Source organism: Hoplias malabaricus, chromosome 9 (genome assembly GCF_029633855.1).
Source record: "Hoplias malabaricus isolate fHopMal1 chromosome 9, fHopMal1.hap1, whole genome shotgun sequence".
In the NCBI taxonomy this organism is placed as follows: Eukaryota; Metazoa; Chordata; class Actinopteri; order Characiformes; family Erythrinidae; genus Hoplias; species Hoplias malabaricus.
This window is the reverse complement of record NC_089808.1, coordinates 9427070-9449666: the sequence shown is the minus strand read 5'-3', so window position 1 is coordinate 9449666 and position 22597 is coordinate 9427070. Positions and strand designations below refer to the sequence as shown.

The window sequence follows — 22597 nt, the reverse complement described above, 5'->3', positions numbered from 1 at the left end:
GATAAATAAAACAACCATAAAAAAAAGTTAGCAGAGCTGCTTTGTTTAGGGTTGCCAGATTGGGCAAACATGATTCCTCAATTTTATTTGCCACTTTCAATATATATTATGTATTAGATACAGTATGCTTTCTCAGGACAGTGTGTTATCTCACATTTCAAAGGAAATAATAATAATAATAATAATAATAATAATACATTTCCTGTTCTGTCATTAAGATGAAACCTGTTCTAAACATTATTTCATTCTAAAGAATATGTAAATATTTGCAATATATACACACATTTCTGTATTAGCAGGAAAAGCTCTAAAGTATCTTTAACTGTGACGGACTCCAGCTGGGCAGAACATCACAGCTCTGATATGAAGCACCAGCGGGGTCACTGCATGCATCTTTATCAGCCATAATCCTATTTCCTTTCCATCTGAGATTTTTTTCATAAAAATAGTCCACACTCTCTCTCACACTTGCCACACACTTACAACACACACACACACACATATTAATAGTGTAAAGAGTGAGAATAAACCCCTTGCCCATTTCCCCAGCAGCTGAAAATAATTAACCCAGCCTTTTAATGTTTTTGTGGACATTGGCTCATATTTTTTCTGAATTGAAGGTATTCAGTTCAACAGTAAGAGCCTGAATAGAAGCTGGTACATTTTGGGTTTTGGAACATTTCAGTGAGGATTTGATGGCACTGAGCTCAATAAATATTAAAATATTAAATATATTAAATATTAAAAACGAGGTCAAGTGTTCTTAATATTGGCAGTTGTGTGCACTTGATCCCTCTCTTCTCAGAACATACATGGAAATGTGATATATGGCTAACCTTATATATATATATATATATTTGGTCCTTCATCAGTGATTGCTGGATGTTGTCCACTGTTGGCTGGATATTTTGGTTGGTGGACTATTCTCAATTCTCTCAATCCAGCGGGGACACTGTTGGGTTTAAAAACCTCAAGAATCACTGCTTCATTTGATGTGTAATACCATAGGGTGATTGGGAAAGTTATAAATGAATTGAAGTGGCAATGATAAAACAAGACAAACATGAAAATAAACATACAATCTGTATTAAGAGCAGATGTACAGTTTGAATTTATACATATTTTTTTCTCATCTATAAGTTCCACAAATGCATTCTTGTCAGTTTGTTCCAATAGAAGACCTTAGTATCTCAGAGCCTTATACCTGTGTGACCACCTGTGTCTGTGCAACAACTGAATCGATCTCATGCAGATGATTCCTGAAATCATCCTCTATAATCCAGGTCTGTGTGTGTGTGTCTGTCTGTTTAAGCAGATGGGGAAACTACCTGATGACATCATATTTCAGTCCAGCATACCAGTGGCTGCAGATATTACAATAGCTGTTGTTTACACTGTGTTTGGTGAGTATCCAGACTCCTGCTAATCTGTCTTTTGAAATCAGTCAAGGGTAGAACTGTAATGACTCCTCTGGGAAGGCTTCACTCAAACTGTTCTAACATTTCTGTGAAAGTTTAATTGGATTTATCTAAAAGGTTAGGTAATGATTTTGGATAATAAACCCCACATAAAATTTATTTGATTTAATAAATTCTTAAAAATGTTCACACCATTTCCTCACCATTTGCTAGCTCTCTGGTCTATTTGCGAGCTGGAAAAATGTCTAGTGTTTGGCACAGAGTGGCTCCAGATGAAAAGAATCTTACTTTTACATTCTCCTCTTCAAACCGTCCAAAGGCTCCACGTTTAAGGGTGAATTGTTCAAAGGACATGCAATGGAGGGTATCATTATATATATATATATAATTTTTTTTTAGGTGAAGTGTGTAACTATTCCTATGTTAGTGAATAGGGCACGGTGCAACATGTATAAAAAGAGAAAGCCGTATGTGTTTACAGTTTACATGGCTACATGAGGTGACCAGAAAAATAAAACTGCCCAATGTTATGTTTCAGTGAGTGTCATGTTTCCTGTTTTAGTTGTACACTGAAGTGTGGCAGCCTTCTAGATGGCTAGCTCTTGCTTTCCCCATTGAGCCACCTTAACAATCATCACAATTGCCAACATACATATAGACACACACACACATATATATATATATCTGTCTCTTCACACACACCACCAGCCCCACATTCCCCTGCTCTATCAACACCTAGGACCCCCAAAGGACCATCACATAGCAGGCACAACATTTTCATTATTTAATCTGAAAACATTTGTTTTTTCCACTTTGAACCATATACAGGATGAAATTTAAAAAATAATGGATATTATGTTACTGCCTGTTTTGTATTGCTTGCATGGCTCCAGTAGAACTGCTCTTGTCTCTCTCACTGCAGGAGTGTGCTCACTGCTGGGGAACAGTACACTGCTGTATGTTTCCTATAAGAAGAAGCGTTTGCTGAAACCGGCTGAGTTTTTCATCATAAATCTGGCGATCAGTGATATGGGTCTCACCATCTCTCTCTATCCACTGGCCATCATGTCCAGCTTCGCTCACAGGTCAGTCCTGCTATTGTCCAAAATATAATATTTCTTTCTGCTTTGTGATTTGTTTCACATTAAACTAATAATAGAACTTTTTGTACATGATTCCAAACTGTCAACATGTACCTTCATGGTTTGTGGTCCGGACAGAACGGCACAGAATGGAGTCAGAATGCTGTCAGAGATTAAACATTTGGTAATTGTCCATGATCATAGTAATAAGCTGGCACCGGGGCGGCAATAAGGGCGGCACCGTGGCGCAGCAGGTAGTGTCTCAGTCACACAGCTCCAGGGACCTGGAGGTTGTGGGTTCGATTCCGGCTCCGGGTGACTGTCTGTGAGGAGTGTGGTGTGTTCTCCCTGTGTCCGCGTGGGTTTCCTCCGGGTGACTGTCTGTGAGGAGACGGTGTGTTCTCCCTGTGTCTGCGTGGGTTTCCTCCGGGTGCTCCGATTTCCTCCCACAGTCCAAAAAACACAAGATGGTAGGTGGATTGGCGACTTAAAAAAAAAATGTGTGAATGAATGTGTGTGTTGCCCTGTGAAGGACTGGCGCCCCCTCCAAGGTGTATTGCCGCCTTGCGCCCAATGATTCCAGGTAGGCTCTGGACCCACCGCGACCCTGAACTGGATAAGCAGTTACAGATGATGGATGGATGGATGGTGAAACGTTCCTCAGCCAGTCAAAATTTATCGGCTGGTACAACAAAAGTTGGGACAGAAACATGTTCACAAGTAAGCTATGAGGTGTACAATACATTTTAAAGCAATTTTGTGTAGCGTAAAACTGTCATTAAAAATTCAAACATTGTCCTGTGTGTTTGTCATTTTATAGTAAGTTGAAAATATTTAAAAATTTGTAATTTTATTTTTTTTTAAATAATACATTAAGTATTAATATGCTAGTTCATTAATATAAAAATCATTATCTTTAAATCACCTAAACCAAAGTTCATCCTTAATTTTTGATACAATATTATCCCCATGGACAGAACAAATCAATGTACTTATTCCTCAAGGGAACTCTACAGTGGGCTTCCATCCAATAATGAATGCAGTGATGAATCATTTTTCTCATTTGCTATTTTTAAAACGACAATTGTTCTTTTGTAATATTAGACAATTGTTACCATAAAAATGAAAACAAAGCAAGAGAATGTTTGAATATTGAATTACAAATACTGAGGCTTAATGGCTGCTTTGTTTTGAATCACTGTGTTTGAATCAGTGTTTGAGTCACTGTGTAAGAGCTACATACTTCACAAGCAATAAAGAGTTTGGTTTCAAAGGAACAGTTGGTTTTATGAGACGATGATTGCAAGAATCTAACAAGAATGTGCAAAAATTCCATCTTCAAAAATGCTACAGTCAGTATCCTCAGTTCTGTAATTATTTTTTATGTGTAATTAAATGTAAATGTGATGTATTAGGGGTAAATAATGTTTAATTGGGATTAGGGTCTGAAGTATAATTTTTTCTATATAATGTCATGGATATTTTATTTTAAATATCATTTATTTATTGGTATATTATTTTTTAATTTGACTGTTTATCTTACATACTTTGTACAGTGTGTTTGGGTGCATAGAATATCGCTTGAAATAAAATCCATCCATCCATCCATTATCTGTAAGCTCTTATCCAGTTCAGGGTCACGGTGGGTCCAGAGCCTACCTGGAATCATTGGGCGCAAGTCAGGAATACAACCTGGAGGGGGCGCCAGTCCTTCACAGGGCAACACACACTCACACCTATGGACACTTTTTGAGTCGCCAATCCATCTACCAACGTGTGTTTTTGGACTGTGGGAGGAAACCGGAGCACCTGGAGGAAACGCAGACGCAGGGAGAACACACCAAACTACTCACAGACAGTCACCCGGAGCGGGAATCCCTGGAGCTGTGTGACTGCGACACTACCTGCTGCACCACCGTGCCGCCTTGAAATAAAATGTATTATTATTATTTTTTTTTTCAGCTGATTTATACCTACTCCACACGGAGCATAACACACCTGACCCACTGGCTGCACAGCCATGAGCGATTAATGGACTCCCCTGATTTTCTATCCTCTTTTCTCATATACATGCTGTTGACGACTGTTTTCATGCCATCAGAACCCGAGCTTCTTATTGTAGTGCATGTGTAAATTACTGTACACATATAAAGCACTGTGCAAATGTTAAAGATCAAACAGCATCAAACAGAAGCCCCAACACACATATATTACATCAAGCTTTCTATATCATTTGTGTTTTGTTATTGCTGTAAAACAATTCTAATGAAAGCAAAAACCCACTCAAATCTCTTACTCTCCCTTGTTTTGATGCCAATCATGATTTATTCACAAAAGTGTAGTAGAGAAACAACTCAATTCGCATTTTTCTATCAATATTTCTTATTTTGCAAAACATCTGTGAAATTCTTGGATGGAATCCGGGCTTGAGTGTAGGGTTCTTTTTGTAGAGTTAAGAACAAAAAAGAAAAGTTGTATTTCTGAAATGGTTGGCTCTGGTGCTGTTCCTGCCCCGGCCACCAGGGGGAGGTAGCGCAGAACTACAGCCAATCAACGTAAACACCCAACACCTGGCGCTGTGGACACATAAGCCTGCAAGACCAGCTATGCTCTGCTGGGTCTGTGGTCGCAAGTGGGTTAAAGACACAGCCAGGTAAAGGTAGAGGGCTGAGAGGTGTCGCATTAACCCTCATTCTGTCTTTTCTTGAGTTGCCTCGGGTTTCCTCGAGTCATTTCACCTGAGTCTAACAGGAATCTCTCCATTTCAAAGTATCTATCTCTGCCGTATAATGCTCAAGTATATTCTCACCTTGTTTTGGGAAACACTGTTTTATTTATTGGCCTCAAGCAGTAAGGAGGCAGCCCGCGTATCCCCTGGCATCCTCTGTTCTTTTTCCGCTTAAACTTGACCTGAAAACAGGTTTTGTAGCGGTTTTGCCACTCGCTTTCCGTCCTTTTGTGTAACGAGGCTGCACTGCGGCGGCTCTGAATTAGAGCATGTGCATTCAATAGAGGGCGCTAGGGTCCCGCCTTTTATTTTTAAACGAATTCTGAAAGGAGTATGTTAAAGATGTACTAAATATAAATAAATAATGGGTATTTCCTTTTTATTACTGTTGCTATTGGACAATATTTCCACTGGCTGCTTGGCTGCAAAGGACTCTGGGCCAGGTCTGTGGAGCACAGCCAATCAAAAACCATTGTTGATGGGGAAAATATACACAACCGACTGAGCTTTAGCCACAGAATCTTTGAATCTGATTCCGCTGGGTGCTTTTGATTCTTGCCCAAAACAGTTTAGAGTGAAGACCTGGTGGTTACTTGATTAATCAGGGCACAGGATTCCAGCAGCCTCTATGTTCAGTAAGATCTCTGTTCTCCAATATCCGTCTGAGAGGATATCATTGTTGAAGAAATTACACGTCAGCAAGTCTCCACACAAAGAAAACATTACCTAGTCAAAGAAGTTTGCTGCTATGGGCCAATTGCCCCAGACCCCCATTCATCTCTAGTGATGGCCCTGTTGTTTGGGCAAACTTTGAACGTCCTGTTGACTGTGATTCCAGTCCTAACAATTTCTGCTGCTGTAATTCCTTGCTTCCAATCTTAAACAACCAGACAGAAGTTCTGTATTTTTTGTAAAACACAATCGCATAATAAAAACTACATGTAAATAAAGACATTGATTTTAAAGCCGTGGCCAGCTAAACTAGTTCCCTAGTTTGTAGACACCCCTTATATTAGGGAATTCAGTTGCACTCTCTGTGAAACTGAGATATTCTGATGTTGCATGTACCGCTTGTATGATCTCCATTAGAAAAACAAGAAGTGTAATGGGGATGATCAGTAACATGGATTACTATTTGTTTAAAAACACTAGTGCTGATTTTTGTGAGCATTAATCATTCTTTGTGGAGCATTAATCTTGATCATATGATCTAACAGTCTCAACGTTTGTTCTTGAATTAAGGTGAGAAGAGATATGTTGGTTGAATTGTCTACTACAATAATTTTTACTAAGGTCTCTTAAGTACAGTACATCACTATGGTTCATCTGAAGATTCCAGCTTTAAAATTGCATATATGAAAATGCTGTTATTTTCTATGATTTATTTATTTATTTTTTCTATTAAGTGTTGCACCTGAAACAATTGCCACCATGTCATGTAGCAATTAAAGTCAATCAACATATTAGGAAGTAATTAATTTATTGTCTGTATCCGCTTATCCAGTTCAGGGTCATGGTGAGTCCGGAGCCTGAGCGAAAGGCAAGAACTGGAGGTGGCGCCAGTCCCTCTATTATGAAATCACTCAGCATTTTAATGTTGTGTTGTGTAAAGTGGACCTAACTGGATGCATACAACGGTTGCATAGCCTCCAGGTGGAAATGTACTGACCAATAAAGTCAGTCTTCAGTACTGGGCTTCATTAATGTTCGATGAATACAATCAAATCCTCACATTTGTGCACCATCAAATGCCTTCTCTCCCAGACTACAGGCCGTTGGGGCAGAAATGGAATGACATTCCATACAGACACTGTCCATTTTCAAAACAATGCATCACACAAATGTTTTATTTCCCTCTCTTGTAGGTGGCTTTTCGGTCAGGGGGTCTGTCTCATGTACGCTTTCTGTGGTGTTCTGTTTGGGATCTGCAGTCTGACCACACTCACCCTACTGAGTATTGTGTGGTTTGTGAAGGTGTGCTACCCTCTTTACGGTAAGACTTGTTAGACGAGGTAACTCTGGACAATGCAGTGTCCTTGTTGTTAAGCAGCAATCCAGGGAAATCGATATATTGCTGACTATGCACCTCCATTTTCTTTCTTTCTTATAACTTTGGTCATTGTGTCCACATGTTAGACTTAGCTTTTTCCTTGCTAGACAGTATGTGCCAATGTAAGAAGACATCTCTTTTTAGTAATTTCTAGTGCTTAGTTTTACTTGATTGTAGATATGTTGACTATTCAAGGTATTCAGATGTGCTGTCAAAGATTGTGTAATCTACATAGAAAGCCATGTAATAAAATGTGGCATGCATGTGAGGTTAAGGTCACCAGGCTTAAAACCAAGCATGGACTAGAGGGGTACAGGATCCAGAAGTAATCTTCCCATATAAGTAGCTTCAAAATCATTGTCATGTTTTACTGACTTGCAATAGGGAGAATAGAGCCTCTCTGCTACTCTGGGCTCAGCACTGAAGAATCTGCACTATATAACTTCTGGAGGAGGGTAGGACACCACCCGTCACACCTCCTAGTGTAAACACTTCTGGAAGTTTAGAAGCTGTTGAAACAAAGGCGACTAACCACCTGTTAATAATTCGTGAATCTGTTTTCAGGTAACCGATTCACTGTGGCTCATGGGCGCCTCCTGCTGTTGAGTGCGTGGGTGTACGCTCTGGTGTTTGCCTGTTCTCCGCTGGCCCGCTGGGGCAAGTACGGGCCCGAGCCGTATGGAACGGCCTGCTGTATTGACTGGCTATCGTCCAACCAGCGGCATGGAGCCCGATCCTATATGGTCGTCCTGTTCCTCTGCTGCTACATCCTGCCCTGTGGTCTCATCGTTGTTTCTTATACAGGCATCCTCTTCACACTCCGTACCTCTAGGAGAAGCATGAGGCAGCATTTTCCTGCCCCAGTGCGCCTTAACAACATCCACACCATCATCATGAAGGTCAGAAAACCTTTTAAGTAGTAGTCTGTCATCCTTTCCAGTTTGGAATGGTCATTATATTGATACCTACAGGTAGGTTTAGTACACAACCCGTTTCAAACATGGCCACCTAGGTGTGGGACCCACTCTGTGGAGTATAACATGTTATGAAACAGCCATTGTTAGCCTGGCCTGGCCAACAGCCTGGTAGCCTGGATGAATCAGATTTTCCCTGGCACTGTAGTACTGTAACACTTCTGCAAATATTAGCAAAAACATAATCAATATTTTTTTTTCTTTCTATCAGAGGGACATTAATGTACTTATCGCATTCTGAATAAATGAACAGTGTGGGTGAAATGGTTGGCAGACAAGGTTACTCTCAAGCGCAGTGTCACATCTTGACACTTTCTGGTTTGTTTTCCCCTTTCTAATGGGCTCTCTCTTCGCTGTTTTCCTGTCTCTGCACATGGCTTTGTTTATGTTCATTCTCCGCCTTCGTCCCGCCTATGTTCCGCCTTCTTTTCCCTCGTTATCTGTGTCAGGTGTGTCTAGTTAAGTTTGTTTATTTAAGCCCTCTTCCCCCACTTCCTGTTATCGGTCATTTTGTTTTCGTCGTTGTTTTTTGTCATTTGTAGTTTCGCGCTGTTCACGTATTGTTGTCTCGCTCATTTCTCTTGCCCTATAGTTATCGTAGTATTTGTTTCTCTAGCTCGTTTCTCGTTTTCTCGTTCTGTCTCCTGCCTGTTTCATGCCCCATTCCTATATTGTTGTTTCGTGCTCTTTCCCATGTTTATTAGTAATGTTAGTTCGTGTTTCTACTCCAATTCGTTTGTTTTGTCATCTTTATTAAATTCCGTGTTATAGCGAGTGTGTCCGCCTCCCTGAATCTATTCATCACACCACCGTGACAGAATGACCGATCAAAGAATGGACACAGCTAGCACGGACTACCCATTTAAGAGAGGTGTAATTCGCCGTACTCCGTTCCGCAAAGATCCCGTGGAGGAGGCGTTGAAAGCGGCTTCGGAGTGGAGTCAACGGCTTCAGCGCATGTCCGGTGTGGTTCCTTTCCCCCGAACAGAAGACTCGATTCAGGAATCGAGTGATTCCTCCAGCGGGAATCGACGGAGCTGGAGGAGAAAGCAGGCTGAAAACCCAGCTCCAGAGAATTACCCCCTCAGGTCCGGAGAGATTTTTGGGGGGGCGTTATGTACAAGGGCTGTTAGCCTCAGATCACAGGACATGAGAGATGAGGCTAACAGGGACGCATCTCCGGGGGAACTACGTTCAAAGAAGTCCCTCGAGAGTGCATCCGAACCCGCTAAATCCTCATCTCGTGCTCGGCGAGCAGCACGAGCACCTGCCCCGCTGGGCGTTTTAACTCCTGCTCCCGTAAAAGCGGCACTTCCGGCCGCGCCTCTCTTCATGCCCGCGGCACCTCCGGCCGCACCTGTCTTCTTGAGCGCAGCACCTCCGGCCGCGCCTCTCTTCATGCCCGCGGCACCTCCGGCCGCACCTGTCTTCTTGAGCGCAGCACCTCCGGCCGCGCCTGTCTTCCTCAGCGCGGCGCTTCCGGCCGCGCCTGTCTCCATGGACGACGTCGCAGATTCTTCTGCCTCCGTGGACGTCGTCGCTAGGACCCCAGTTCCTAAACACAGCTCTGCGCTCACTCCTGACCTCCAGGAGAAGCTTACAGGCCTCATGGCACGCCTGGAGCTCTCCTTGAATGCGGCGTCCGCTTCTCCTGTCTTTGAAGGAGCGACGCCCGCCTCTTCTGTCTCCGTGGACGACGTCGCAGATTCCTCTGCCTTCGTGGACGTCGTCGCACGTTCTCCAGTCTCCGTGGACGATGTCGCAGATTCCTCTGCCTCCGTGGACGTCGTCGCACGTTCCCCAGTCGTCGTGGACGACGGCGCAGTTCCGTCTGCCTCCGTGGATGACGTCGTCGCAGTTCCGTCTGCCTCCGTGGATGACGTCGTCGCAGTTCCGTCTGCCTCCGTGGATGACGTCGTCGCAGTTCCGTCTGCCTCCGTGGATGACGTCGTCGCAGTTCCGTCTGCCTCCGTGGACGTCGTCGCAGTTCCGTCTGCCTCCGTGGATGACGTCGTCGCAGTTCCGCCTGCCTCCGTGGACGTCACTGCAGGTTCCCCTGTCTCCGTGGATGTCGTCGCAGGGTCTCCAGTCTCCGTGAGTACGGCTCCCTCAGCTGCTCCTATCTCCGAGACTGTGGCTACGGCCGTTTCTGCCCCTGAGACTGTGGCCACGGCCGTTTCTACCCCTGAGACTGTGGCATCAGCCGTTTCTACTCCAGTGACTTTGGCTAAGGCCGTTTTTGCCCATGAGACTGTGGCTCCGGCCGTTTCTAAACCAGTGACTGTGGCTCCGGCCGTTTCTAAGCCTGTGACTGTGGCTCCGGCCGTTTCTAAGCCAGTGACTGTGGCCCCGGCCGTTTCTAAGCCTGTGACTGTGGCTCCGGCCCCAAGGACTTCTAGGCCAATCCCCAGAACTGTACCCAGGCTGGCACCTTGGACAGTCCCACAGACACATGCCAGTCCTGGGTACCACCCAGTTGTTTTTGTTCCTGTTTCTGTTCCTGTTCTGGTTCCTGTCTCTGTCCTTGTCCCTGTGCCTTTGTCTGTTTTTGTTTCTATTCCGGTCCCTGTCACCGTGTTTGTTTCAGTTCCTGTTAATGTCATGGTTCCTGTTCCCTTGCCTCATGTCCAGTTCCCAGTTAAACCCTTTGTCCAGTCTCATGTCAAATTCCCTGTTAGTCCTCTTCAGTCCTCTGTCCAGTCACGTGTACCTGCTCCTGTTTTGTCTCAGTCCCCGTTCAGTGTTCAGCCCAAGGTCCAGTCACGTGTGTTTTCTCCTGCCTTATCTCCGTCTCTTCTTTCTACTTCTGTCCGATGTCCGTTTAAAGTCTAGTTCCTTGTTCCCTTTTTCCATCCTGAGTCTTTTCTAGTTTCGTTTTTTTTTGTCTTGTTCTTCTGGCCCCCTCCTGCGCCAGCTCCTGGAGAGTCTCGTTTTTCGCGCTCCGGGAGTTGCGCGTCTTGGGGGGGGCGTCTGCCACATCTTGACACTTTCTGGTTTGTTTTCCCCTTTCTAATGGGCTTTCTCTTCGCTGTTTTCCTGTCTCTGCACATGGCTTTGTTTATGTTCATTCTCCGCCTTCGTCCCGCCTATGTTCCGCCTTCTTTTCCCTCGTTATCTGTGTCAGGTGTGTCTAGTTAAGTTCGTTTATTTAAGCCCTCTTCCCCCACTTCCTGTTATCGGTCATTTTGTTTTCGTCGTTGTTTTTTGTCATTTGTAGTTTCGCGCTGTTCACGTATTGTTGTCTCGCTCATTTCTCTTGCCCTATAGTTATCGTAGTATTTGTTTCTCTAGCTCGTTTCTCGTTTTCTCGTTCTGTCTCCTGCCTGTTTCATGCCCCATTCCTATATTGTTGTTTCGTGCTCTTTCCCATGTTTATTAGTAATGTTAGTTCGTGTTTCTACTCCAATTCGTTTGTTTTGTCATCTTTATTAAATTCCGTGTTATAGTGAGTGTGTCCGCCTCCCTGAATCTATTCATCACACCACCGTGACACGCAGTAGAAATTAGCATTCAGAAAACTGGTTATTGTAATGTGTAAGGACCCTGTAGTGGGACAATGAGTTAATTAGTGTAGTGTAAAGAATTCTTGAAACACACTGGGTGTGTTGTTCCCAAACTGCTTTAGGTTAACACTAGTTGCATACCAGGACTTGGGCTGCAGCCCCAGCAGGACATTCCTATGAGTTTTATATTATGTTTTGGGAGTGCTATATATATGCATCAATAATCAATTGCTAGTAAATTTTGTTGCATGTTACTGATTGTGAAATGTACAATAACATAGTAATGTATATAATTACCCATAAATGTCTGTTTCCTAGTAAATAATTTAATACATGCACATGCAAATATTCAGTAACCCCAAACACACTGGAATAATTCTGCTGAAATGATGTGGTATTAGCATTAAATACACATTTTCACTTGTTTCTGACCAGTTATATCTTTTAAAAACCAGTCACTGCATCTCCCTGGTCTGTGCTTTACCTGAGCAGGCAATCAAAGAGTAGTCATCTGTACTTCCAACTAATTATTGTTATATTAACATTTATTACTGATCTGTAAAGTGCAACGTATGCATTTGGAAAGAATATCTTTCTTCAGTAAGCCTTGCTCAAGCACATAAAATTGCGCTGATATGTTTCCACTGTTTCCATACCTTCTGACCTCAATAGGTTCCCAGATTTTATTAAGTCAAATGAGAGATGATTTCCTGAGAGCCCCCAGTATGGGAAGAAAAATGGCTGTTCGTTGTCTTTGGAAGCCCTTCAGGCAGGTGGTAATTGATGAAAGAATGCAGCTCATTGAAGCACTAGTGTTTCGATGAGCTGTGGTCCTTTCCCCAACTCTGCGGTTCATTCTCAATCATCGTTATTGTAAATTGTCAGCAAGAAAATGAACTGTTAAAGCTAGACACCAACTGTCCTTTTTAAATATAAGCCCTAACTCGAAGTGCTGAGTTTGAGGGATGTTTGCGCTTGATATGAATCATTTTAATGGGGTGTTGACTTGCCCTCTTTTTCTCAGGAACAGAACAAGCTCAAGGGGTCAAATTTTTGAGAATGACTCACTGGGTACCTGCTCATCTGGGAAAATTCAGGGCATAAATGAATTTCATTTCTCTCCGAGCTAATAGCAGTTTTTTGACAAACAGACTTTAAGACACACTTGTTTGGACAACCACATCATGACAAAATGTTGATAATTATGTCTTTTTGTTTTTAAAATAGTACAAAAATGTGTATTACTTGTTGTGTCTGGGGAAATATTATATGTGGAGCACTAACTGTATGATCCTATAGTAACTCTGTTTTCCATCCCCACAGCTCAGTGTGGCTGTTTGTATTGGTTTCTTCGTTGCCTGGAGCCCATATGCTGTTGTCTCCATGTGGGCAGCCTTTGGTCAGATCAAGACCATCCCTCCACTGGCCTTTGCTATGCCTGCCATGTTCGCCAAGTCCTCCACCATCTACAACCCCATAGTCTACCTGCTCCTGAGGCCTAATTTCCGCAGGGTCATGTGGCGTGACCTGAGCCTTCTGTGGAGGTCCTGCTTTAGGCACTGCCTCTGGAGCACCACCCCTCCGTCCTGCCACACCAAAACGGTCACGCTTCAACCTCTGAGAAAACAAGTCCACTCAGTTCACGACGAGCTGACTGGTTCCAGAGCTAAAGAAAGCATGTGTGAGGACTGCAGTGATGCGTTCAAGTGCATAAGGCACTACCCTGAAGTTTGTTCCCTTAATACCATAAACAACACTTCACGGAGGTGTCCAGTAGGGAGTGCAATACTGCCACTGCCCACAGAAATTAAACAGCAACGAAAGACCACAAAGAAATCTGCAAGAATTAGGATTTGGGGCAAACGAAAAACTGAGATTGAGCATTTCAAGATCAGCTTGGAAACGATGCCTGGACATGCCAAAACGGCTTGGCCTTGAGGTGCCTGTACATGCAAATGTGGCCTGGTGCCTATTAACACGTAAAAACAGTTGCAGTTTACCTCAAATTTCACTCTCTTGTAAAGATTTTTTTTATTTATTTATTTTTAAGGCAATGTAAATCAACACATTATCCCTGACGTAGCCATATTCATATACAATTAGTGTCATGAGCTGGAGTAATTTAATTTTACCACAGGACATCAGTGATGTTTTATGTTGGAATCGCACTGGATATGAAATATTTATTTAAAAAAAAAATATCAAAGGGGCATGGCTACTCAAGCACTGCCGCAACAGTGTGGATCAGACAAAGCAGAGCTACTGGAAATGTATAATGTCATTACTGTTTGAGATCAGCCCATCCAACAAAAATATCCATGAGGGTGGAGATATAAAAATTAAATAAGGCTTTGGTCTCTATCTGCTGCAGTGTTAACTAATGGCATTTTTCCACTGGGCAGTGTGGTGCTACTGGAGCAGATTGGTGATATTTGGAGTACAATCCAAGTCACTTCTCAGTGTAGACCTGAAAAAACATTCCAACAGTCCCCTAAACTGACATTCTGTACCCTTTTTAAATATAATATAATTACAAATATTCATATATTGTAGCGGCAATAATGTACCGCTACCATAGTTTTATTTATCTATGTATTGTTCCTTCTTCGTAGTTTGAGTGCACCTCTGTTTGAAAGAATGCCTGCATTTCACACCACAATGAAATGCTGATGATAAAACGATGTCCCAGCTGAACATTTCAATTCTCTCTAAAATGCATTTCTAAAATCATTTTTAGAAACAAAATGCATTTTGTATTTCTGAATCAGGTTGATTTTAAAGGAGCTGGAAGTCTTTGTAAGACACAATCTGAACATACAGTTTCTGAAAAACATTATTGTCAATAAAGTTACATAGTGTAAATGTACATTTCATTTAAATGTTTGTTCCCTGAAGGTGCATTACATTCTCTTCTTCAGAAGGAGAGGTGAATATATTGTAATCTTTCATTACAGAACTGTGTGAAATAAAATAACATGATATAAATCCTGGAGATAAAATAGAGCGTATAAAATAAATAATATAACATTTTCAATTACTATAGAGTATGGTACGATTTATGTTCCACTATTAAAAAGGGCTGAATATGTACCACAACAGTGACAATATTTCTGATAGTGTAGGACATGTGATATTTCTATATCTAATGTTTCCATCATGATCTCAGGAAGCACAGATGCAAAGGAGATGCCTCCCCTGCCTAATAACTTGGGCATTTTTTTACCTTTTTGTTCCCCCTCTCTCTCTCATTGTAAAGCATCCTTGGGTGTGTGAAAGACACTATATAAGTGTAACTTATTACCAACTCTACTGCAACAAACATGCAATTACAGGGCTTATAATTAACCTCAGTTTTTTATACCGTCACTGTTCAAAATCATGTATCTCAAATTTTGTTAATTTTAAGTTTCCTACATCATTTCAACAGCAGTTGTCCTTCACACTCTAAGAAGTTACTGCTTTGGAGATTTATGGCAACAATATGAAGTGAAATGTTGTTTTAGTAACTGATTTTTTTGCATGGGTGAAATTGTTACATACTCTATGTATAATATTTTTAATTTACTTGGAAATTATTAAACTTAAAGTATTGTATCATTATTTTCCAGCCTTGTAACATCTTGTTTTTAACATGCACTCATAGATTTATACAATTATATAACATATGTATTTAAAGCTTTATTTTGACTGACAAACTCTTCATCTCAATTTCCTGATGTTTCCACCACCATGCTTCACAGTAGAGCTGGACCTGGTCGTGTTGAGTATACCATAGACACTCAGGTTGACGGTCTCTACAGGGTGGGCCATTAACTTTTCAAGATGGGTGGTGACCATGGTGGCCATTTTGGATCCAATTTTGAACACATTTTATCAGTGGTCAGAAACTTGTAAATAACTCATGAAAGAATAAAGTTACGTTAAAACTAACCACACACCATTGTTTTTCTTGTGAAATTCCCAATAAGTTTGATATGTCACATGGCCTGCTTCTCATTGAAAAAACAAAGTTGGATCCAAAATGGCCTACATTGTTTACCCCCCATTCCATATACTAATGTGCCACAAACAGGAAGTTAATATCACCAACCATTCCCATTTTATTAAGGTGTATCCATATAAATGGCCCACACTGTATTTATGATTTCATCAAGCCATAGAAATCTCTGCTCAGGAGAAACAAAATTCTATGTGCTCTTCATCAAACGTCATGGGAGATGTCTTGTGGCTTCCATCAAGCATTAATCCTGATTTGGAGTGCTTCACAGATGAGGCAGGTTTCAGACCGCTGGAGCTTAATGAATGTGAGAGTGTTTTTCCATCTTCAGTTGTTCAATTTGGATTGGCTAGCTGTAGATTCGTAATTTAGTCATTGCCAATTCCACTCTAGCAAGATTGTGTTGACGTCAGTTAGAACAATGTCATTGGACATCTCAGCATGCTTGACGGAGAAAGCCAAGTGCCCAATTCTGTAAGATATTAGCTAACAGATGCTCACATGGAGACAAATTCAAATCCATCAAACATTCAGTGCGGTTATTCCTGTCTAAATTGCTGGTTATTGTTGTCCAAATGGTCCTAATTAAATGGTAGGTTAGGGCATTTTCTTTGGCTTTGCCTTTGAGAATCATTGTTTGCTGAGTGGTGGACTATGTAGTTTAGTGTCAGAAGTGCATTCACAAAATGACAAATCTCCCTTGTAAGACAATGTGTCCTCATCTTTGCAATTACACATCTGTGATGTGCATTGTTAATGCAACTAAAGTGTGTTTAAATAATTGTGTTTTCCATAAGGCAATTTACAGCCCAAGGGTAATCAAAGAGGAACATTTTGTATAATGAGGATAGCCATTATTGAATTATGCAAACCTTGTTACTTATGCAAATTATGTTCTCTGTGTGGAAGGGACTGCTATCTCTGATCTGTGGGGGTACAAAATAGTGATAAGAAGCTCCAGAAACATGTTTAATAAACAAACTGCTTATATAAAGAAAAGGCTGTAATTCCCAACCCTTGTTTGAATTTCATGCTTGATTCAATAGCCACTGATGCATTTGAAGCCTTGTTGTTTTGTTAAATCGAAAGTTGGGTTTGCCTCAAGCTCTTCAGTGAATTACTGAAATGGAAAAAAATGTTTTGAAAATACACTCATCCTGTGAAAGCACATTAGTAGCAAAATGAAAATGAAGTATGCAAATGGCAAACTAACACATACAAGTTCGAGCTCAAAATTCTAATTCAATAATATCATTAACATTTTTGCAATTTCATATTGTATTGATATTTCACTTACACATTACAATGAAAATGTATTTCCCAATTCAAATTAAGATTTTTCATGTGATTATGCAAGAAATGTCAAGTAATACATTTGAATTGTAATATTCAAACTCACCATCACATTTAGGAAATCTAAAAATTCAAATATTAAAGCGGAAGTGGTGCCTCTCCGATTTTCATTTACGTCATCTGTTATATAGATATATATTTTGTTATATATAACCAAATATTACAGCAGCAGCGTTTCAGTGTCGAACGGAAAATGATGTAAAGACGGTTTGCTTCTTGTTAAATGTTAAATGTTCTGTTCTACATTTAACTGGCGCTGTTCTAATATTTGGGTGCATTGAGGTGCAAATTAACTAGTGTTCTGCTTAAGGTGGAACGGAGATTTTTAAAGACAAAAGCTGAGCCTCGTGATTTTTTTTTCTAACAGACTGTTGAACCAGAAAACTTGGCACCAGTCGATTAAATACTTTCTCATGAAGTCATTTCTCTATTTCATCTCCTCTTCTAATGTGAGACTAACTGAACTCTTCGGCCTCGTGTTTTAACTTAAATCCTTGTCTGCTGAGAATTTCGTTGGCCTCCTGTCTGCGGTTTGCATTTTCACAAGCATTCTGACACTGCATGCGGTTTTGATGATAATGTGAATGAAAAGCAGAGAGGTGCTGTTTCAAATAAAGAAAAACTTTACTATCATTAAAACAGATCTGAGATGAGTTTAAACTTTTTAAAGATTTCCAACACCCATCAACTTTTAGTTTAGGACAAGAAAAATAACAGCCAGGGAGGCTTCTGCAGAGCCACATCTGACACACAAATGAAGAGAGATCTGTGGCAAAAAATGACTTAATTTTAATTTAGAATACGACACATCTCTGTGATTCTTCCCAAATATGTACTGGAAGTGGAGTTCCCAGTTCATCCTTCAAGGTTGATTTCTGACAGAGTTGTTGCATTATTTCATGAAAATGTTCATTAAAATGCAGAAATAAGTTTTTATTAAAAAAAGAAAAGCATTCAAATTTCAGTATAAATGACACTTCAGTAGAAGTCTATGAAATGAGATTATTGAATTTGAAATTTGGCCTCAAAGCTATGTATGATTTGGGGAAATTTAAAAACCAAGCATTATATTTTTATATTGTATTATTATTAATATACACGGTGGTGCAGCAGGTAGTGTCGCAGTCACACAGCTCCAGGGACCTGGAGGTTGTGGGTTCGATTCCCGCTCCGGGTGACTGTCTGTGAGGAGTTGGTGTGTTCTCCCCGTGTCTGCGTGGGTGTATTGGCGACTCAAAAGTGTCCGTAGGTGTGAGTGAATGTGTGTGTGTCTGTGTTGCCCTGTGAAGGACTGGCACCCCCTCCAGGGTGTATTCCTGCCTTGTGCCCAATGATTCCAGGTAGACTCTGGACCCACCGTGACCCTGAATTGGATAAGCGCTTACAGATAATGAATGAATGAATAATATAACTATTTATTACATTATATTACTATTTTGCATATTGCATTTTAAGTTTAATTTTGCTACTGACATGATTTTTAAACCTCCAGTCATCACGAAAGTGTCTCAAAATCAACATAATGTTTTGAAATACAGAACATCACAATGGTTAGCTGTGAAATGGAAATAACAGACTGATTTCTTCAGAGTGGTAAGCAGTAACACGAACAACTGTTTTACTATCAAAAGTGAGCCGTCAACCAATGCATGTCTTCTGAGGCCTTATATGTAACATTGATTCAATTTCTTTTAATGGCCATATGGTTACTCAATCATTTCTTAAGCAGCTGTTCCAGGGGGTTCCAGTAAAGTGACCACTGAGTGTACTGAGTGATTACATTTTGTATGGAAAAAGTAACAGCAACAAACATGTAGAGGCCCCTCCACACAATTTAGTAATGATTTTAAAAATTATTCAGTATTTTAATATTTAACGCAAGCACAACACTTCAAATCTAATTACAAACTGCATCAGGAGCACAGTTTCATTCCCTCCACCCAGTCTGTTGTTTTTCTAATCAGATCAGAAGTAATTGTGTCGAACAGCAATGCTGAAAACTTTTTCATTATATGCACATGGTCCGACTGTGTAATTAACTTTAGCTTTGGCCGTACTTCATACGACCATTAAAATGGCTGACTCCTCTGGAATGGCTTTTTGTAATTATACAGACAGATATTTGTGTCAAATGTGTTTCTACAGCGCAGAGTTCACATTTTTCCATTGAAAACACAAGTTGAATGTTAAGTGGCTCCCTTACTCCCTACACCATAAAGGATGTGAAACTGGCTTCTGAAATTAATTAATTCTTTGCGTGTTATTCAGGAAGCTGTGCTGTAGCTGCTATTTGATTGCTTTATGACCGACAGAGTGTTCTACAAGGAAGTTTATAAGTGGTTTGACTATCCTGCATGCAGATCTGTCTTAGAATTTGTGTTGTTGACGTGGAGAGAGTAAGAACCTCCATGGAGTGCAGGAGACATTTTTCATTATAACAGACAGTGTTTCAATGTTAGCCTCAGCCCAGCAACGTGGAACATGCACAGTGTTAGTTTCAGAAGCAGCCACAGTCCCTAAGGAAGAAAAGGTAATTATCTCTTCCTTTTCTGATGCAGCAGAACATACGAGACAACACAAACACACCAGAGTAAGTAGTTAATAGGTGTTTCAGCTCTCAAGAACCCATTCATTGAACAGTTAAATAAAAATGACAATTTTTATATATAGCTGCATAAGCCATTTTTATTGCAGTGTTTCATATAATATGCTGTATAGGAAATATCATTTATATTAAATTGTCCATATTTACAGATTCCTCAGTTTAGCTGCTGCACTTAACGGTCGAGAAAATGTTTCCTCATTGTTTGCTAGCGCTCCACTCTGTGCTGGAAAAAGCTCAGTTGTTTCTATGCAGCCCCGGCTCCGTAAAAATGGGGACACAACCCAATTGTTTTGGTCTGAACCATGGACGTCATTAGACCTGTTTTAGGGGGGCTATAGCTGCACTAAATGTTCTTTACCCCCCTCCAATTCTTTTATTTTTAACAATGGTTTTCAGTCTTCATGTTAACATGTGATGAAACTTGTGTGCATTAGGACATGGGGGGGAGCTGCTGCTGTTACTGCATCCCATTTACGCAATTGGCTATCGTTTTGTATTGCTTTCTTTACAGAATACGCATGGTGTATGCAAGAAAAAAGTGTAGTGTTTATTCTGATGGTGAGTGTCATTTCAAGACAAAAAAAGGTAAATTGAATACCTGTTACAATCATTAATTAGCTAAATTGAAAAGCTGCTGATGCACTTGTTTAAATAGCATTATGCTAGAAAAGGAAATCTGATTATTTCTGAATGTAAAGTGGGACTCCAGAAAAAGCTAGTTAAATGTTCATGCCTTGAACATGGCAGTATTTAGGGCAGACTGAATTGATGTTTATGTTCTTTCCTGACATAACTGTATCTTTTACAGTTACCTATATATAATGAGTTAATCATGGTTAACACACACATATATACAAAAAAAAAAATATATATATATATATATAAAGACAGCAGCTCCTCCAAAAGCCAGTAAAAAGAAAACATACAAATTCGTTTTAATTGGCTCTTGATTAAAAAACAAATATAGACTAATAAAAAATAAAATTGATACAATATTCATGTGAAAATTAATTCAGACATCCATGTTATTAAACAGAACTACAACTGTTGAACAAATGGACATTGATTGTACCAGTCTATATTCTCAGTATTTGAGTGTATGTATGACCTGCTACACATTGTGGCTTTGCTTTATCTGTACCTCGTCAAATAAATGTGTTGCTATGAGTCAATTACCCCTAGACCCCCTGGTTAAAGCTTAGTCACTAGTGGTCTGAACTGACCCAGGAACAAACTCTACGCCATGGTCAAGAAAACGTATCTGAAGGTGTTTGCATGTTCAAGAGGCCTCAAAGTTGTTGAAAACCATGAAAAGGTTGTGGATGTTGTTCTAGCTTCATAAATGGGTTACTAAATAACTTTTGCTGTTACATTACTTAAGGTGGAACTGACAGCAAATTTGGGAGACCGCTTACTGCATGAAAGTAATTACAGACAAAGTGCTACAATCTAAACAGCTCGAGTTACAAATGAGATTCTGTGGTAATTCAAACGGTGAATAAAAACGTACAAGTTAAACTTTAACCATGAGCAAGCTACATTCGGCTTCTTACGCAAACATACCATTCCACATTTAAAAGATGAATAAACACAAACAGAAAGGGATCTGTTTTACTGTGAGAACAGTTCTTATCTTTTTAGGTGGAATGGAAAATCTGAATAAGAAGCCAGAGCGTGCTACACGTTTGATTATATTGAAATATAGTGCTGCTAACACAAAGCTAACTTTTTTTTTCTTAAGGCAGGAAAAAATGACCTATAAAGTAGGTAAGTACAGAAAAGGCAATGCATATCCAGAAGGCTACAAACAATGGTTTTGCACATGCTTAGTGTGTGTTCTTGCCCTTCTGTGGGGGATTAAAACCTCAGCGCTTAAAGGAGAGATAGATATAAAAATCAAAGACATCCAAACATTTCCAGAATTGCCTGACCACCACAGAAACTCGCTGCCACTCAGCTTTGGTGGATGAAGCCGTAGGCCTTTGCTGACTACAGTTCCCCTTGCGATAATGCACAGTGCACCTCATTGTGGTGGTGTGTTACAAACTCTGTGGCGTTGCACAAATAACATGGAAATGTTTATTAAAATAAGAAACCGGTTAGAATGCAAGCCAACTTCAACCTTGTAAAGCTTCCAATTTAAGGTGGAACTACATTTAAACAATAAGCTAAATTTGGCCTGTAAGTTGTCTTCTCACAGAGAAACTGAAATGGGTCCTGTCTATCTGTGTACAAACAGAAAATAAATGAACAAAATTACTTTCAGTACTGCAATGCCACTTACCCAGAATGCACCAGTGTCAAGAGTATGCGTAATAATCACATGGCTATGGTAGATAGAAGGTGCTGAACTGAAGCCAATGAGCTGGAGAACTTAATCTTCACTTAACGGCATACCAATGCAATCCATGGCACTGATTAACCTTAAAAAATAAATTTCTGGTTTTAAACGAGCTGATTTACAACAAAAAATTCAGTCCACTAGGCAGAAGTGTAAACTTTATAGATCTTTTCTACAAGAGCGCCCTCTGCTGCCTGGTTAATGCAGATTCATGCTATTGTGAGAGCCTCTGCAAGTCCTGATGAAATTCAGCAACAGGAAATATAGTGGTGTTGGAAAATTGGGAAAAAAAATGGTTTTGGAAAAAATATTCCAAATACAACTCATTTGTTGTTGTAGGTGTGTAATAAGTCCATGAACAGAAGAGACTGTAATTAAGCATTCCAGATTAATTTGGTGCACCAATATAAAGACCACAAGTGCACAACTGAACATCTGTGTGAACTACCGGTGCCACTTGCTGCATGCTATGCTCAAAACTTGGTTTTACAAATGATGTATGCTGCATATGTTTTAGAGGATTTCAGGTCTGGGCAGTTAGCATTC

At 40.5% G+C, this 22597-nt stretch overlaps 1 protein-coding gene across 2 annotated transcripts; it reads left to right on the top strand.

Annotated features, from left to right (window-relative positions):
- The first annotated feature begins 1315 nt into the window (after window positions 1-1315).
- On the top strand, window positions 1316-14539 carry LOC136707382 (opsin-5-like). 2 transcript variants are annotated; one of them, XM_066681398.1, is made up of 5 exons: window positions 1316-1403; window positions 2341-2503; window positions 7094-7221; window positions 7843-8177; window positions 13079-14539. In XM_066681398.1, exons 1-5 carry the CDS (start codon window positions 1316-1318, stop codon window positions 13691-13693), a joined length of 1329 nt encoding a protein of 442 aa, XP_066537495.1. In that variant the 3' UTR covers window positions 13694-14539. The 2 variants fall into 2 exon arrangements, with proteins under 2 accessions (XP_066537495.1, XP_066537496.1); XM_066681399.1 differs by lacking the exons at window positions 1316-1403; window positions 2341-2503 and adding an exon at window positions 5084-5153.
- Window positions 14540-22597: the final 8058 nt, after the last annotated feature.

What these genes read in the sequence shown, in the direction of transcription:
- LOC136707382 (XM_066681398.1), top strand. Translation starts at nt 1,316, where the DNA reads ATGGGGAAACTACCTGATGACATCATATTTCAGTCCAGCATACCAGTG. An exon ending in TGTTGTTTACACTGTGTTTG is followed by an intron (nt 1,404 to 2,340) that starts GTGAGTATCCAG and finishes CTCTCACTGCAG; the next exon opens with GAGTGTGCTCACTGCTGGGG. An exon ending in GGTGTGCTACCCTCTTTACG is followed by an intron (nt 7,222 to 7,842) that starts GTAAGACTTGTT and finishes ATCTGTTTTCAG; the next exon opens with GTAACCGATTCACTGTGGCT.